At 35.2% G+C, this 19,463-nt stretch overlaps 3 protein-coding genes across 3 annotated transcripts in view; 2 read left to right on the plus strand and 1 right to left on the minus strand.

The window, feature by feature from the left end:
- The window catches only part of LOC116306829 (uncharacterized), a 46,352-nt gene that overhangs the window by 10,792 nt on the left and 16,097 nt on the right, over positions 1–19,463 (plus strand). The window lies entirely within an intron of this gene.
- On the minus strand, positions 2,201–5,275 carry LOC116306866 (beta-1 adrenergic receptor). Its single transcript, XM_031716990.2, has 2 exons — positions 5,138–5,275; positions 2,201–4,428 (listed from the first exon to the last, which is right to left on the minus strand). The coding sequence occupies exon 2, from the start codon at positions 4,065–4,067 to the stop codon at positions 3,018–3,020; it is 1,050 nt and encodes a 349-aa protein (XP_031572850.2). The 5' UTR covers positions 4,068–4,428; positions 5,138–5,275; the 3' UTR covers positions 2,201–3,017.
- Positions 9,297–16,790, plus strand: LOC116306854 (galanin receptor 2a). Its single transcript, XM_031716977.2, has 2 exons — positions 9,297–9,536; positions 14,821–16,790. Exons 1-2 carry the CDS (start codon positions 9,419–9,421, stop codon positions 15,828–15,830), a joined length of 1,128 nt encoding a protein of 375 aa, XP_031572837.1. The 5' UTR covers positions 9,297–9,418; the 3' UTR covers positions 15,831–16,790.

Consider the following 19,463-nt stretch of genomic DNA (forward strand, 5'->3'; position numbering starts at 1 on the left):
ATCTCTGATATTATTATCTCTGATATTATTATCTCTGAAATCTTTATCTCTGATATTATTATCTCTGAAATTATTATCTCTGAAATTATTATCTCTGAAATTATTATCTCTGAAATTATTATCTCTGAAATTATTATCTCTGATATTATCTCTGAAATCATTATCTCTGAAATTATTATCTCTGATATTATCTCTGAAATCTTTATCTCTGATATTATTATCTCTGATATTATCTCTGAAATTATTATCTCTGATATTATCTCTGAAATCATTATCTCTGATATTATTATCTCTGATATTATTATCTCTGATATTATTATCTCTGATATTATCTCTGAAATCTTTATCTCTGATATTATTATCTCTGATATTATCTCTGAAATTATTATCTCTGATATTATCTCTGAAATCATTATCTCTGAAATTATTATCTCTGATATTATCTCTGAAATCTTTATCTCTGATATTATTATCTCTGATATTATCTCTGAAATTATTATCTCTGATATTATCTCTGAAATCATTATCTCTGATATTATTATCTCTGATATTATTATCTCTGATATTATTATCTCTGATATTATCTCTGAAATCTTTATCTCTGATATTATTATCTCTGATATTATCTCTGAAATTATTATCTCTGATATTATCTCTGAAATCATTATCTCTGAAATTATTATCTCTGATATTATCTCTGAAATCTTTATCTCTGATATTATTATCTCTGATATTATCTCTGAAATTATTATCTCTGATATTATCTCTGAAATCATTATCTCTGATATTATTATCTCTGATATTATTATCTCTGATATTATTATCTCTGATATTATCTCTGAAATCTTTATCTCTGATATTATTATCTCTGATATTATCTCTGATATTATTATCTCTGATATTATCTCTGAAATCTTTATCTCTGATATTATTATCTCTGATATTATCTCTGAAATCTTTATCTCTGAAATCTTTATCTCTGATATTATTATCTCTGATATTATCTCTGAAATCTTTATCTCTGATATTATTATCTCTGATATTATCTCTGAAATCTTTATCTCTGATATTATTATCTCTGATATTATCTCTGAAATCTTTATCTCTGAAATCTTTATCTCTGAAATCTTTATCTCTGATATTATTATCTCTGATATTATCTCTGAAATCTTATCTCTGAAATCTTTATCTCTGAAATCTTTATCTCTGAAATCTTTATCTCTGAAATCTTTATCTCTGAAATCTTTATCTCTGATATTATTATCTCTGATATTATCTCTGAATCTTTATCTCTGAATCTTTATCTCTGAAATCTTATCTCTGATATTATCCTCTGGTATTATCTCTGAAATTATTATCTCTGATATTATCTCTGAAATCATTATCTCTGATATTATTACTCTGATATTATATCTCTGATATTATTATCTCTGATATTATCTCTGAATCTTTATCTCTGAATTCTTTATCTCTTGCATATTATCTCTGAAATCTTTATCTCTGAATTATTATCTCTTGACTATTCTCTCTGATCTTATTATCTCTGATATTATCTCTGAAATCTTTATCTCTGATACTATTATCTCTGATATTATCTCTGATATTATTATCTCTGATATTATCTCTGAAATCTTTATCTCTGAAATCTTTATCTCTGAAATCTTTATCTCTGAAATCTTTATCTCTGATATTATTATCTCTGATATTATTATCTCTGATATTATCTCTGAAATCTTTATCTCTGAAATCTTTATCTCTGATATTATTATCTCTGATATTATTATCTCTGATATTATTATCTCTGATATTATCTCTGAAATCTTTATCTCTGAAATCTTTATCTCTGATATTATTATCTCTGATATTATTATCTCTGATATTATTATCTCTGATATTATTATCTCTGATATTATTATCTCTGATATTATTATCTCTGATATTATTATCTCTGATATTATTATCTCTGATATTATTATCTCTGATATTATCTCTGAAATCTTTATCTCTGATATTATTATCTCTGATATTATCTCTGATATTATTATCTCTGATATTATCTCTGAAATCTTTATCTCTGAAGTCTGAATTCCTTTCCCGGCTTTCGAACTTTGATCAGATTTTATTTTTACTTTTGCTTTTAATTAATTTTTTTAAACTCCCCCATCGTTAATGAGAAATCTTTGCTTGCTTTATTAGTTGAGCAGCTGGGGTAGTTTTTTCACGGGAGACTTTCCCGAGCTAAATCTAGCAACCTGTGTCTCTATAATCGAAATCGCTTCTGATTTCTTTGATATTTCATGTGCTATAAAGGCCCGTTTACAAAAACGATTTTTTTCGGCGATTTGCAGTGCGATTTCCACTGCGATTCTTGCAGAAAATATCACCGAAAAATCGCAATAAATTCGAACGTGTTCAGAATAGCGGCGATTCATCGGCGACTTGAATTTATCGCCTCAAAATCACCGGTAGTTTATGATCGCACGAGAATCGCCGCAAGAATCGCCGAAAAAATCGCCTGTGTAAACGGGCCTTAAGAGGCTGTAGACAGTTGGGCTGGGGTTTGATATATCTTGAAAGAAACTTTCTCTGCAAGATTGACATACGCTTTCTTTTTATTCGAAGACTAAAATTCGAAGCTGATTACAAACTTTGTTGTTGCACTTTTACTCTCCATTTTCGTTTTTTTTTTTCCTTTTTTTCTTTTTTTTTTTTTCCCCACTTTGGTTCCGTTGTCGCAAGGAAAGCACTGCCTCTTTCCTTGATTTTGTGTTTAGTTCCTAGGGCTATCTAGACTATCTAGACTAAACCAACATGAGCAGATCTATTTGTTTACTCTCTTGAGGTGAGAAGGTTTTTCCGGTTTTCCTCCTTATCTTCTACGAATGTCATTTTCGGTTCGCCTTCGTCTCGGTGAATTCACCGAAAATCACTTCCCCTTTGACGAATATAATTGCTGATATTATCTTTGCATGAAAAGTAAACGCTGTTTCATTCCAATTTCTGTCTTGGAAGGATAGTTACCTCGTCGTATTCTCTAAATACCTAATTTGCAACAGAACTGGAGATTCACCTGTCATGGCCGTTGCTACATTTTCCATTGTCGTAGCGCGAGTGATTCTTCCAGTTGTTTCCAAAGCAACTTGATTGTCTCTTTCTTTTTCCCTCAGCCTTAAAATCGACCAAATCCCTCGTCGAAATTCGGCGTTTCTCAAGCAGTAGATCATTGGATTTAAAGAGCTGTTGAGATACGCAAAGCTATCTGCCCAGGTAAACATGACATGTGATACCTGTGCCTCGAGTCGAGCCAAGATGTTTGCTAATAGAACCCCAACAATCGGTATATAGCAGAGTAAAATGCAACCTACTATAAGAGTAGTAGTCCTGAGAGCTCGTTTTTCTCTTTTGCACTTCGAAGCACGGCCATTGGCGCTGTTAGCTACACTGACCATCTGTGCCTTGATGTTTTTTACATGCCTAGATGCTAGTCTCTCGATACGGATGTACGCACACCCAGTAAGAAAATGACAGGTGATGATGACACTACTGACCGTAATGCGAAAGATCTTCGTTGTGACTCCAATAAATCGACTCATTACTATCAAAGTCCAAAATAACCAAATGCCTAACACAAGGGAGACTATGCGACGCTTCGAGACCAGACTTGAATATTTTAAAGGCTTGAATATCGCGAGGGATCTTTCGAGGCCCACTAGCAGTACTGTCACCAAGGACAATATCGAACATAACGCCCGGGTTACTGTATACACGACCACGACTGGGCAGTTTGGTGGCTTTGCATGTATAGTAGCAAGTTCAAATGCCATAAATAATGGCTGCACAACAATACCAACCAAAAAATCTGTTACAGCAAGAAATAAAATCAAGATGTTTCCAGTTGTCCGAAGTTCCCTTGTCTTGAATATAGCCATGATTACCAAAGCGTTTCCAATCGACGCAACAATAATCATAATGGCATTTAAACTTATAGCAGACACACTGGAGGCTACGATAAGCCGTGTAACCTCGAATGAACGAACAGGGAAGTAAAGGCAACCGGTCACGTTCATCTTGCTTTGGCGCAGATCAAAAAGAATAACAATGTTCTTGTCCGTAAACCCTAATATACTTACTCACCAAACCATGGGCGCTATTACGTAAGTGCCTCCTATTGTTCTTCAAATTATATCTTTATCCAAGAGTTTAAATGAATTCCTCCAACTTACGTTAGCCAAAGCTTATTATTCTATCAGAACAAATCGTGAGCCATTTAATTCATGTTTACTTATTTCAACGCTGTAGTTTAGCTTTCCAGGATTTATCTCCAGTGTTGTTATCTCTCTTCGTGAAATTCACCTGTCTTCACGTCACAGATGACGTGTTTTTTCTTGTTTGTTTGCGAAGCCTTGCCAGACGGAAGACTCTCTTTATCTGCAAAATTGTTAACATCCAACATATAAAAATAAAATAAAATTTAAAAAAACGTCATATAGCACTCTATATAGATCATATTGTATTGCATATACGGCTATGTTTTAGTACCGTTGTCGTTCGTTTTACGTATTTGCTTAGCATTATTATGTAGGAACTATATAATATTTTTAATTCAAATCAACAAACTCCAAATGATTCGTCTCTTTAATTTCTATAATAAAGGCGGTAGTCATCTATTGAATAGGTTCGAACTTGTTTTGCGTGAAAGCAAAAACAAAGACTTGTGCGTTTAGTTTCACTCTATTCATTATGCTTCCGCTTAACGTTTAATTGCTTTCCAATGTTTATTCAAAATATTGAATTATTTAAACGAAATATTGACGTTACAAGCCAAACTAAAAATAAGGATCTTAGTCAGTCCTAGACAACTGACAGCCTCTTTTTTTCGCCAGAAAGAATGGTTCTCCCTTTACCACCAGGGAATATTTATATAAAAAGTGTGTTCAGTTTTGCAATCGTAATAGTTTCCAACCTACCTCTAAGAGAGCTTTAATTGAAAACGATAAGGGTGAGAGTCAGTCCTCGTATAAACAATTAACTCAACATCAAGAAAATTAGAATGATCCAGTGCACTTTTCACTCGTAAATAATATGCTTATTTTAAATTAAAAATTATGGAAATATTTAGTGAATGTATTATCATTACCTTTGATTTAACGTTCGCGCTATACCACAGAAATCTGACTATTGACTTGATGTCTTCACTTCTCGTGCTAGCACCAACCTTATAAATAAAGTTAACTTTAATTCAAGAATGCCTTTGAGTAAAAGTGAATTTCAAGCTGATTTGGTCGACGCAGTGTCGATAGAAAGCGCTAGCATCGTGCTGAAACTAAATGCACTAGCCAATCAAAATGCTCCATATAGCACGTCATGCTGAATGCTTTCGTCAGTTGCAGCTATAGCAGTTTCCAAATACTTGACGTATTAGTCTCGATATCTTAGTAATAATAAACTCGTTATTTAAAGAGGGTAGCACGGAATAGTTTACAACTGATTATAACTGCAAAAGAGTCCAAATGGTTTGAGGATGACCAAAAACTAATAATAAATAATGATAAATACTTAATTTACCTCGTGATAAGGGACTGAATTCGTTGCCTAGTCTCCCTATAGCTAGAGGCTAATGTTTAAGTATACTCCACTGACTTCCACACTAACTAAACTAACTATAGATACCACTGCATTTAATGTTTTAAGCACACAACTCTCTATATACATGCTGATTTTTACGGAGGGAGGAAAGCGGAAAATCCCGGAGAAAACAGTCGTGGTTAGGAAGACAACAACACATTGAACAAAGTAAAATCACATGTGGCGTTCAAGTGTGTTTAAAACCGACTCATTAGATTTTCATCTTGAAGCTGATTTAGTCCTTCTTAGCTTTTTAATTTGGCCTTATTGTCTACATGTGTTTTTTGTTTGTTTGTTCTAGTCTTTTAAAATTCATAGTAGAAAAATACGAATCGAGTTTCTCAAAAGAGCAAAGCATTTAAAGACGACTCTCAAGACTAGCCACAAAATACAAAAGAATGCGAGAAGAAGCGGAGTTATATAACATGGGTGGTTCATGATTCTAGATTAATCAAAAATAACATAAAATTTGTTATTTCTAAATTCGTTCCAACACAAAGATTCACGATTCCTTTCCATTTTGAAGACGTGATTTCTGATTCTCTATGATTCCACTTCTACCCCCGTAAGAGAAATTCCTTTTCTTTCTGCATAAAACTAATGTGTGCCATTTATTTCGTATCATGCTGTTTGCTTGGCGTCCAAGAAATGTTTCACAATGTGCTACTTTCTAGTTCTATATTTTCTAAACATTTATAGACCACTTTCAAAACTAGCAACAAGAAACAAAAACAATCTGGGGATGTAAGCGGAATTATATAACTTGGCCGGTTCATGATTCCAGATTAATGAAAAATAACATAAAACTCGTTATTTCTAAATTCGTTCCAACACAAAAATTCACGATTCCTTTCCATTTGAAAGAAGTCATTCCTGATTCTCTAGTGATTCCTTCTACCCCCCGAAAGAGAAATCCCACTCTTTTTCTGCATAAAATTTGTGCCATTCATTTTATATAATGGTTTTTGCTTCGCGTCCAACGGAAAGCTTTTTCAATGTTCTATATTTTCTATTTGTCTGACGTTCTTGTTTGATACAAACTTCAATCTAATCTCCTGTCTAAAATACTTCATGGCTCAAAAAATTACCTTACTCTGATGACAAACTTCTCAAATTTCGGAACGAGTTTTCAGCAATCAGTTTAGATGAACTTTGAAAGCGACACTTCTCTAAAACTTATACAAGGCTAGTTATGATCTATATATTATTGCTATTTTTATTCCATGCTCTCCCGTTGCGCACTGCGGCTTTTTTCTAAACGTTTTTACGTCAGCAACTTCTTCAAAATCTACCCATGGAGAGATTTACTAGTTTTTCGGTTTTTTCGGTTTTTTAGTGCTATCCTCTAGAGCACTCCCGTCCATTTACTAATTATTTAGTAATACCTTGAATGTTGCCCTTTCTGAACAATTGAATCGGAAATCAAGCCAAACTTCAATCGATCTCTTATTCCCGTGGTCCCCCGTAAAGAACTCCGGCACATTTACTGTGTTTTCAGTTGTCCCACGAATAGAACATTTTGATTCTCAAAGCCTGCGCATATTGACTTCTCATTAAGCATTTCCTCTGAAATTGAACCAGGTTTAGTTATTAGGGTTACTTATGTTTTCGTACCGGTATTCTGTGCTCCTATTTATAGCAGCACTCACTTTTAGCGATATTTTTTCCTAAGCCTATTAACCATTTAGTTTTGAAGTCCTGGACCGGCATATTAAATCTTCAGAGCGCCTCCTGAGCTTGATTTACCCACAAAATTGAACTCCTCTGAATTTGTTTTCTTCTTTTTTATTCTTGCTCTCCATTTGCTTACTTCCACACATTTACTGTTTTTTTAATCCTCTGGAATTTAACCAGGTTACTATTTTTCGTGGTCACTCACTAAGCAAATGTGGGATGGGCTAATTTTCCCCAAACGCGTTCGGCTAAATGTACTTGCCACTTGTCTTCTAGTGGAAGAAGCTTGTGGCCTTAAGTGGTTTGCTGTTTTGATTATGGTTGGCGAGATTTAATAGGTACTTATTGAGGTAGAGAAGAGCGGATTCAAAAGAAAAAAGCACTAAACGGCCTCAAATCGCGCTGAAGCTTCGCCAGTAGACTGAACAAGGTACAAGCAAAGACTGCAGCATGTTTTGAAGCAAATTGTCGAGTGAAACATTTTATTGTAACTCCTTTATAAACGATATGAAGGAACCTTGTTTGGACTGCCTGTGTTCTGTTCAGTTAAAAAAGAGTTATATGTACAAGCTGGGGAAAAACCAGCTTAGCTAGGGGGATTAAAATACAAAATTTTCTTGACCTTCAAGAAGTGAGCCTTGTAACTCACAAAGAATGTGAACGATTTTACCAACAACCGCTGACTCTTTCTTCGCCCTGGACCTTGGAGTCTTGAATTCTCTACTTTCACATCCCCATGATACTTTGCGTCTTTGGGGGTAACCATGCAGAGGGTAAAAACCCACTTATTGTGCTGAAGGCTGATCAGACAATGTTGATTGGTTACCACCCAAAGACGCAAGACATTATTGGGATGTGAAAGTAGAGAATTGGTACATTCTTTTTCGTTACCAGCTCTCCTCGCATTTGCTGACGCTTTGCTTCAGGCATTTCCCACTCGAGGCTCAACATGATTGCCGGTTTGACGAAATGAAAATTTCATAGAGAATTTCATTATCTTTCTTCCAAACAAAATATTTTACATCTACGAGGGCAAATGTTTTTATAACGCTGAGATTCTGGTTTATTATTTCCTCAAAAAACTTAATTTTTAATTGATAATAGAGTAAAAGTTGCTGCTTATCGATACGAGTTGTTGGTCTGAACTAGTTAGTACGGGTGGCTTGCACTTGGTTCCGGCATTCCAAGCTTGACCCGCTATCCATCGAGAGTATACAGTCCTTTGACAAGACGTTGTCGTTTGATCGGCTTCATCCCTACGCACCTAGACCGAAAAGGATCATGGGGATAATTAATTCACATTTACTAGCTGCCGCATATGTTATCTAACACGTCTTGAGCTCGCTTTTTTCGATCCCATTTAATTTGCTGAAACCATGCCTCGAGCATACGGCGGATATTTAAACTGGCGAGCAGTTTGAATGACGCAAGTTCTGGGTAATTTACCCATTATCCTTTTCGGTCTAGGCGCGTAGGGATGATCCGATCAACGACAACGTTTAGTCAAAGGACTATAGTTGCTCGTTTGTTATCTCAACCAAGGATGTCCTCTAGGCTTTGCAAAATTAAATTCTAAGTGAACCCTAAAATTTTGATCTTCGAGGACTTAGTCCATTGAGTTGCGAAATCCGCTATCCTATGAGAGTAGAGTTGTTTGTTTGTTCTCTCCTGCGCTTTAAGGATTTTTGTCGATCTCTCCGGCGATTGTCATTCCGGCCTCGAAAAATTAACTTTTGAACTCAAAACATCGACTTTCCAGGACTTTTAGATGATTCCGTTCAAGTGAGTAAATTGAAATCGCCATGTATTTTTAGAAACCGGAACACATTCCGACCACGTGACTAATAAAAAAATATATATCTAATATATATAGCCAGTTTGATTAATTTCGTAGGTGTATGTTGAAAATACATCCGCTTTGCTGATAAAATTTCATATATGTCAATATATTCAAATCAGTTCAAGCCAGATAAGTGACAGAAAGAGCTGTACTCGTTTCTGCAGCATATAAAGAATTTCGTTGTGAAAGGAAGTTCTGAATGGATGTAATACTTCCAGTTGTCTTTGAAAAGATTCTTTGAAAACATTCTTTGAATGTGATGTTTATTTGAAGTACAAAATGGACATAAAAATTTGGTTATTTTTTAATGTATTATTCTTTTTCATAACGTGTAATTGTTCCGAGACACTCAATTCTACTCAGAATGTCAACGCATCGAACATTGCACAAGGAAAAGGTAAGAAAAGTAATAATAACACGCTTAAGTTTATGAGCTCCATTCCTAGTTTTTTTCAAGGTTAACTTTATTTCATAAGTAAAAATATTCAAACATTATCTTAAAAATAAGTTCATTTAGTTGATTTTCGAGCAAAATGCAGTTTCAGGGGAATATGAATTTTTTCTAAAAGAATTTTATTAAAACTTCGCTAAATTAGGCTATAACTGAAGTAGTGAAAAGAAAATGAATAATTAACTTGGCCGCTTGGAGAGACAACTAAGTTACTTATTTTACTTTGTAGGGAATAGAAAGCAGAAAAAAATAAATTAAGGTCTATGAAGTCGCATTCATGAGCCTCCAATAATCTAACACTCGGCTATTTATCGAAATGAACGTATTGAAATCACGTAGCCGCATTACGTGTTTCTCTCCTAAAAATGCAAGATGGAGTGAATTTTGCAAAGATAACCATAATAGCGGTCCTTAAGATGAGCTCAGTTTTCTCTAAAGCTATTTGCGTAACGGTCTTTTTGGCTGAAGTTTGAGACTATCTTTGAGATCAACCAGATGTTTGTTAGAACTCAAAATTAAAAGTACGACTAGGTCTCAATAGTTTGGCATTTTATGAAATTATTGTATTTTATTTATTATACTCGATTTGCAAATCTTCGAGATTTTTTTGTCCATCTCAACACTGTTCTCAAAAGAGAAGCTAAAACTGGGACTTTTGCAAGTGCAGTTTGTAAGTATTATTTTTTCTTTTCATTCGGCTTATCCGTTTGTGTCTTATGATGATGACATATTAAGGAAAATTGATCAAATGACGGAAGAAGATAGAAATTATGTACAATGACGTCAAGGCAATAGGAAACATTGAAGAAAAAATGAATCTAAGTAAATTAAAGAAGGAAGTGGAACAAGGAAAATGCCATGTTGTCAAAGTACAAGCTTATTACAAAACCCGCTTTTGCGGTCTTTTCTTTTTTCCTTTCCTTTCCTTTCCTTTCCTTTCCTTTCCTTTTCTTTCCTTTTCTTTTCCTAGTTTCCTCTCCATTCTTTTTCTTTCTTTCTTCTTCTTTCTTTTCTTGTTAAACCCTTTCAATCCCATTATCATCTTTTCTCTTCCCTTCTCAATATTTCACAGCTAAACAACTTTAATTTTTTTAGCTGCTTAACTAGTTAATACTTAAGAAAACAAAAAACGTAATTAAGCTTTGTTGCCATCCTTGGTTTTACTTAAACAAACGAACAAATGGTTTTTTTTGTTTCCAATGTTTGCACTTAGTAAAGTAATCAGTTATGTAAAAATTTCAAAAAGAATGTCACCAAAAATAAACAAACTAAATCACGATAAAGTCTTTATTTTAAAGTAATAAATGGCATTCCTTGAATAAAACACATTCAACAATTTTAGAAAATTAGAACTAAAGCTTGAAAATTTGATTTCAAAACTAGGGCCTTTTCTGTCGTTAGTAACTCGAATAAGTGGCACACCTCAGCTGTGAAATTCAACTTAAAATTGACTGTACGTCGTACAAACGAAATTCTTAATCTTTAAGTACATTGGGGAAACATTATATTACATAATTTTTTTGACATCTTTTTACAAACATAAAATTTAATTAAACTCTATATTACCCAGCCGGCCCAAAAATACCATCAAATTTAAATAAGTATTAGTACAAAAAAAAAAAAAAAAAAAAAAAAGAAACGGTAAATTTGACCGATTCAAAAATGCTGATGTTTTTTCCCAACGTAATTTGTTAATTACTAGCTAGCGCTCCAATTGAACATTCTTGATTAATTTGTGATTGTAACATTATTTGTAACTCTAAAAGTGTACGAAGTCTATCTAAAACCCCGTCCACACTCATCTGGAGTTTTTTTGAAAACGGAATGTTTTCTTTTTGCGGATTCTCCCTCCGTTCACACGTGTCCGAATAAACGCCACTCGAAGACACGAAAACGATTTGAAAAAACGCTACGTAGAGACGAGATTTTTTTGGAAACGAGGAATGAAATTATACAGTAACGTGTTGACGGGGCTTCAACCCAAGGCAGCCAAAACGCGTCTTCAATTTACAGTAAATAAAACGCATTACCAGAATAAAGTTGGATTTCTGAAGTTCCCATGATTTATCAACTACATTTAAACTCACTGACAGACACAAACCAATTTTGATCTCCTTGCGCGCAGCTTAAACTAGCTGCCATTCATACAAATACCCTCCTTTTGTCTATATTTCAGCTGTCGGATCTAAAATATTTATGAATCAAGTGCCGTCTGACTGTTACAATAAGAACCTTATTATGCAACTTGGTCAATTTCTAGGTTCATTGACGATTTCAAGCCTTAGGCCACTTTAATTTCTAGCGACAAAAATTTCATTATTTTGGATTTCGCTTTGTTTCTTTATTTTTCGTTGTTTCTGCTTTGGTTTTAATTTTATTTATCGCTTTATCTCTTATTAGTTTTTGCTTTAGTTGTGATTTGTCTTTGGACTTGTCATTGGAAGGATTTAGTTTGAATTGCTGAATGTCGCACTTCTATTGAAAGAACTATCAAAAGATCAAAGTATTACAAAGTTTAGCTATTTTTTTCTCTCTCTCTCTCTCTCTCTCTCCTCTCCTCTCCTCTCCTCTCCTCGTTTCCTTTCTCTTTTTTAAGCCATTATCGGATACATATCATTACCTTGCATTTTATCATACTGCTGAATCAAACTTCCTGAAAATCTGTGTACTTAGAGACATTTCATAAAGAAGTAATTACTGTCCTACAATAAGATAGAGGGAAAATTTATCATCCTTAAACGATGCTGCATGATTTTTTTCGATCTGTAAGAATGATGGCGCGAAGAAATGAAAAAGAATTTAAGAAGAGAATCAAAAATATTAATAAAAAAAGTAATGGCAATAATCACGTAGACATATAATACAAATATATCTTAGATATCATATCTTACTATCAACATAATAACAGAAGTAACATCGAATATATACACAGAACGTTCTATTCAGTTTGTCCTGAAAAGACCTATCTTCCATCTCTGTCATTTGACTTTGACAACTCTTTTCAAGAAAGGAAAAGAAAGTTCGCAAGAGAAGAGGTTGAATCTTGCTGATTATTCTGCTAATGGCTTTAGCTGACGTAAAGTTCCGTCTCTTGTTAGACGATCATTTGAGTCGTTTAAAGTTTGCTTTCATTATTGAGTGATATGTCTGCCCTAATCCTGCTATATATTAAAAGCGTCTAGTGTACTTGTATACTCTTGACTTTTTGATACCGGGTTTTCTTTCGACTTCAGTTAATTCAAAGAATTAGTATTTTCATTCTGTCCACTCTTTCATTTTGTTTTCTTTGTATAAAAATCTATCTTTGGTAGTGCATTTAAAATGTAAACTGCAGTGAAATTTCAGAATGCTATGAAATTTCGGTTCAGCCAGTGAGAAAATTCTGCAAAATCTTATCTTCGTCGTATCAATAATAACAGTCAAAGGTTCAGAATCATTTGCGCCATATCTATTTTGGCTTGATATCAGATAATTGCCAAAAATGCTAAGTTAGAAGGAAATTAACAAAAAGTTATTATTAAAAACGAGTATTGAATAAATTTATAAATCTACAGCACGAAAGTGCAACATTGCGCTCAATATGTTCCTGTAGTAGGATCGTTTTCTACTCCAGAAACACTGCGTGCAACACTTGCGTCGTGTGACAAGGTTTACAACATCGATTGCCTGCAATATTGCGCACAATATTACAGGCAGTGTTGCTGAAGTAGGATCGTATTCTACTTCAGTAACATTGCGTCCAATACTTGCATCGTGTGCCAAGGCTAGCTCGCAACACCTTTTCCTTGTTGCACCGTGTGTCCTTAGCTTAATAGTTATATCATCTACGATCTTATATTTGGAATAGCCTCTCTGAGTATTCACCCCTCATTTGATTCTCTTTTTCCCCGATATAAATTAGGATTCTTATAAAGCTAAGGTTTGGCTATAAATTCATTTGCTCTATATGAATTTCATATGCGCAATATTATTATATTATTAGAGAGGGGGGAATTAAAACGAAAGGACAACAGGAAGTAGAGAATTTTTTATTGCTAAGCTTCAGCTTGGTGTCATGGAACATCGCTGAAGCAGTTGAAGTATGTTATCTTAAGCGATTTATCTTTTTGTTCGACTTATGTCATATTATCTGTTAATGACTTTAAAAGTGTATGAAGCTTCTTTTTTTAGTGCAAACTTTTCTGTCAAACATCTTTAAGATTATGATTTCCGCTAAGATGAAAATGCCAAACTGATGCGGTTAAAGGATGTGTTACTATTATATATTCATTCATTCACCCATCCATCCATTCACCCATCCAATCCTATGCATCCATACATCCATCCACCCATCCATCTATCCATCCATCCATCCATCCATCCACCCATTCATTTTAGCTCGCTAGTTCAATCTTTATTGCGTGGAAATGAGCAAATCCTAGTAGTCATGGTTTTTTTTCACGACCCCTCGAAATAGATGCTCAAAAGTAGATAGTCCAACTTAGTGAGGTTTGACAGTAAGGAGCAATTAGACGTACCGTAAGTGATACCTATTGTACAAGAGTTATAGGATATACAAGTTTTGAGTGAATTTTGAAAGATTACAACTTTTTCCGTTGCTACGCGCTGATTGAGGCAACAATAAGGAAAGGTAATCGGTCGACAGACTATACTTATACTATACAGACGACTTCCGAGTAAAGATTTTTCTTACTTTTTGGGATTATAGTCCTAAGTTCAAATTAATTCAGGAGGAGGTTGAATCATTGAGAAATATATTTTCGCTTTATTTTAGCGGTTTTGTTATAGCAGATGGACCCCGAAATACGTCACAACTTAACAGCTCTATGAAGTAAATCGCTAGAGTAGGTTCCCTTATACCTATTCACGGTCCCCGTGAACAATTTCGATTGACGGTAGTCTATTGCCCCATTTCCCTGTCGTGACTGCAATTTCGATCAGTACGTAGGATCAATGGACACTTTTTTCGTCGATTTTGTTATAATGGTGTGGCATACAAAATCCTGTTTTTTGGTTCTCCATTATTTCCAGTTTCTCTGGGGTTTTTTTCCTCTGAAAATCTTCCAACATTTCAGTTTAGTTTTTCTTTACCTTTTCTCTTTAACTCCGTCTCTATTATATTTCAAAAAAAAATTATCACTTTTATTTCTAGATATTATATAGGTTTTATCTGTCGTAATGTAAGTGTAAACTAAAATCAATGACAAAATCTGTTAATATTTCCTCCCAGATACTGATTACAAGAAGGACAAACGTGCGTGGGACATTGGCTTGACAATAGGATTCTCAACCGCAGCAATCATATCAATAGTCGGTAATAGCATAGTCATCCATGTGGTACGAACCACCCGCTCCATGCAAACTTCAGTCAACCTCTACATTGCCAACATGGCGCTCTCCGACATCATTTCTACCGTTTTCTGTATGCCACTATCTCTGCAAAGTCTCTATAGCTTTGATTCCTGGCTTCAAGGCACAGTCGGTTTGATTCTTTGTAAACTCGTTTATATCATGTTTTACACATCGTTCGCTTGTTCGACATTTAATCTTGTAGCAGTGGCTTTTGATCGCTATCTTGCAGTGATCAAGCCTTTTTATCGATATCCCGCTATAGTTGTCAAGTGTATCCTACCCTTTATCTGGATCACAAGCATCGTAATTTCACTACCAATCGCCTCGTCCTACTCAAATAAATATAAGCCATTAAGGGATGAAAAATACACAATATGTCTTGATTTGGAGCGTGACAATGGTTATGTAGTTGGCGTGACTATCATGACGTTACTTTGCTACGTGCTACCATTGGCTATAGCATCGACACTCTACGCAATGACTGGACGGAAGCTTTGCAAACGTTCTAAAATGTCTATCGCGTCACGCAGCGATAGAACCAAAGAGCAGGCTCGTAGGACTGCTATGAAAGCAACCAAGTTGATGGTGACTGTGATTGCGATCTTTTCCTTATGTTGGGCGCCATTTTTTATTTATCACATGGCGAAGGCCTGGTACGAGGGTAATCTGAATGAAGAACTGGAATGGGTTTACCGACCATTATGTTTTCTATTTGCATCAATTAATGGAGTAATAAACCCTTTGCTATATGGTTCATTCAGTGGGAATTTCCGTTATGGGATCAAGTCGATTCTTTTGTGCGATAGCAACAAAGTGCGTAGGATCAACACTTTACCTCAAGCTCGACAAAACCACATGAAAATGGCTCATAAACCAACTTATTCTTGAAAATACCACGTTATTTCTTAATTGCGCTTTGTGTTCCTTTTCTACTCAGTTTTTCCTGCTTGACGCCACATCCTTTTTTGTTAAAAATCTCTTGAGTTTGAGTCCTTGATGCTGTGCAGTTTGTGTGCTCTAAGTAGAGTGATGGTGTAAATGTATATAAAACTAAAAATAAAATATGTTATAGTGTATGGTATATACAATAATAAAACAACTCCGGCCATTAGTGCCGTTAGTTAGACATTTTGGGGAAGACAGTAAGAAAATAGAATATCTCGAGATAACTTTGGTTATTAGCTTCTTCTTATCGATGGGGACACTTTGCACCAATAATAGAAAGCCTGATTATCAAGGCTTCGAGGAGGGGGACCTGTGGACATACAATCCATGTAGTACTGTTTTGGAAATCTTAATAATTATTTTTTTCAAGAAACATGCATTTCAAGGCTTTAAATTTAGCGATGCTCTTGTAATTCATACCTCAAATAAGCTCCCAACATCTATTTCGTGATTAGTCGTTGAAGTCACCAACAAAGACAATTTTTGCATATTTCATCATATTACTGTTCAATACAATTTTAATGCTGATTTCAGGGTACGATCGCGTCTTTTGTGTCTAGCGTGTACCTATAGGATGTAAAGTTTTCCCATTTCACAGCAAATGTCATTATTAGAAATCATTTCTTTGTTTAACTTGAACTGCTGTGCATAAGAAAAGCTAAGATACATAAACATGGATACAACTGAAACAAAGAATCTTATTCTCGAGAGAATTACATGTGGTCTGAAATGGTAATGATAAAAGGGTCTGAAATGGGAAAACATTTCCCCCAAGGCAAAGAGGTCTATTGAGATGGACAATGAAAACTTCCAAATAAGAGTTTCACGCCATGTAAAAAGTTAAAAAAACAACAACCCCACTGTAAATCCAGTTGATACCAGCTGGAGTTTTTGAGTTCTAGAACCTTCACGCTTCTATTCAAAATTTGTTATGGTTTGTACATGAAGCATTTAGGTGGCATTAAAAAGCAATTATCTGCTTAAATCTAAACTCTTAAAAGCTCTTCACATGAAATGGGATTTTAGTATAGAAAGGTAGCTACTTTAAGGAAGATTTGTAGACGATTCTTTTTGTAATGGTAGATCGAGCCCAACCAGGTAGTTTACAGTCAGGAAATGGTCTGCTATTTCATTGTTTACAGTTTTCATAAATGGTGGAAAATGCACGTGAAAACTTACGGATAAATATGAGCACCCACCACCACAAAACGCTGTAGCTGGCTTTTCCCATGAGAATCTCTATCCGTTCCCAATGTAAGTTTAGAAATAATTTCTCTGACGAAATTAGTTTATAAGCTAGGAAGAAAGTATATAGAATAATTTTACATTTGTCACTAGCTGAAAGGGAAACTCTGGAAAAAAAACTCATTCGAATATATGGAAGAAGAAGTTTCAAAAATGAACGACAGTTGCCTATACACCACAATGTCCATAAGGCTGCCTGTCTATCGATCAACGATAGCTTCTTTATATATAATAACAGGCATTGCTAGCATGGTTTTTAATGCTCTGGTAATTGTCTCAATCTGGACAACACCTTCATTGCATAAGCCATCGTATGTCCTTATCGCCAATCTTGCGATCACTGATTTCATAGTTGGAGCTGTTGCAGATCCATCGATGTTCGTTGTAAATTTGGCAGCACTTGAAGATTGGGAGAGCGTTTTCTGTTTCTCTTCATTTGTTGGTCGAGGAGGTGGGTATTGGATGGGAGCCATGTCTCTGTATACGCTGACTGCCATAAGCGTTGACCGTCTACTAGCTATCAAACTCAAGAGTCGCTATAAGACTATCGTAACTTTGAAGAAAGTCGTTATCAACTTGATCTTTTGTTGGATCGGAACTTGTTGTCTTCTTACATTGTTCAAGTTAAGCATTACCATGGTAACTATAATCCTATCTACGTACTTGTTCCTACTGCTTGGGACTCTGACAACTTGCTATGCAATGGCGTACTACAGCTTAAAAAGAATGATGTCACCAGTATCACCAAACACGACCAGAGATACACTGCCTGGTAACGCGAGTTTTCATGCCCAGAAATACAGAAGAACCCTGAACACGACGTTGCTAGTCTTCTTCACCGTCATCCTCTTCTATTTTCCGTATCTGTGCTCCCTAGTGACAACAGCGATTATATACAAGGTCGTGCCAAACGCTTCGCAAAGTGGGTTCAGGGACTTTTTGTACAGATTTATCACTTCGAGCGAGCTGGTGGTTTTTGTTAACTCTACTATGAACCCATTTTTGTATTTATGGAGAATGAAGGATCTATCTAGAGCTGCAAAGGAAACTCTAAAGAGGATTTTTGGGTGCAAAAGAACTGTAGGTGAAAAAACCTTGGCTAATCGAAGTGTCCAGCAAAGTTAAGTTAACTGATACAGGCTACAAGTTGTTGCTGACGTTAAGACAGTTATTCTTCAATTTTATTTAACGATGAAACAAACTCTGGGCTGTTTAAAGTCAGGACACGGCTAACTTAGATAGAATCCTGAAACCGAACTGACCTCTTGGATTATAATAGTCAGGGCATGGCTTACTCACAGATTGAACTCTGAAACAACCTCTGGGCTGATCTAAGTCGGCGCATGGCTTACTCACAGATCGAACCCTGAAACAACCTCTGGGCTGATCAAAGTCAGGGGATGGCTTACTCACAGATCGAACCCTGAAACCATCTCTGGGCTGGTCTAAGTCAGGACACGCGGCCTAACTCCTATATCAAATTGAAGTTTACTTGTTAAGTTTGCGGAAGTAGGTCTTCAGAGTCCAGTCAGGCTTACTCACAGATCGAGCTCTGAAACAACCTCATGGCTGATCAGAGTCAAGACACCTCCACCTCACCGATTTAACTCTGAAACAACCTATGGCTGATCAAAGTCAGGGCACGGCTAACTTTTGAATTTAACTCTGAAACAACCAATGGCTGATCAAAGTCAGGGCACGGCTAACTTTTAAATTTAACTCTGAAACAACCTATGGCTGATCAAAGTCAGGTCACAGCTAACTTTGATATCGAATTGAAATTTACTTGATGAGTTGGCGAAATTAGGTCTTTAATTTATGTTTTTCCGGCATACATCAAATCAGTTATTTACATAAGTGGTATGAAGAAAGAGTTTTCATGTTTTTTCTTAACATTACAAACCCTTTAGAATAAGACTGAAGTATCCAATTGCTACCGCGACACAGGATAAAGTACCATTAAAAAAACAGAGTTGTTTTTTTTCCCGCTCGCCTGCTGAGTTCCGTAACTCGATCTAATCGAATGATCATCTTTTCATGAAGCGAACGAAAGAATGAAAAGCGGCATATATATTGTGTCTCAATAGCAAAGTAGACGTGTAGGCGGACGTCAATCAGGGCGTTTCCATGACATTATAACTACGGCGGTCATCTTAATGAATTATATTGTTTTATTCAAGACATTATGGGATGTGGAGGCGGCAACAATTGGAAAATTTATAGACTGTACACCTGTCAGTGTTTTTTATTTTTTATTTTTTATTTTGTTTTGTTTTGTTTTTTTTAATTTGACTTTATGTTTTTCAATGAGAAGCACATCTTAAAAGCAAT

Source organism: Actinia tenebrosa, unplaced genomic scaffold (assembly GCF_029948245.1).
Source record: "Actinia tenebrosa isolate PJP-AT-01 unplaced genomic scaffold, QUT_ActTen_1.0 PGA_scaffold3__52_contigs__length_22856419, whole genome shotgun sequence".
Classification (NCBI taxonomy): domain Eukaryota; kingdom Metazoa; phylum Cnidaria; class Anthozoa; order Actiniaria; family Actiniidae; genus Actinia; species Actinia tenebrosa.

What these genes read in the sequence shown, in the direction of transcription:
- LOC116306866 (XM_031716990.2), bottom strand. Translation starts at nt 4,067, where the DNA reads ATGAACGTGACCGGTTGCCTTTACTTCCCTGTTCGTTCATTCGAGGTT.
- LOC116306854 (XM_031716977.2), top strand. Translation starts at nt 9,419, where the DNA reads ATGGACATAAAAATTTGGTTATTTTTTAATGTATTATTCTTTTTCATA. An exon ending in GAACATTGCACAAGGAAAAG is followed by an intron (nt 9,537 to 14,820) that starts GTAAGAAAAGTA and finishes ATTTCCTCCCAG; the next exon opens with ATACTGATTACAAGAAGGAC.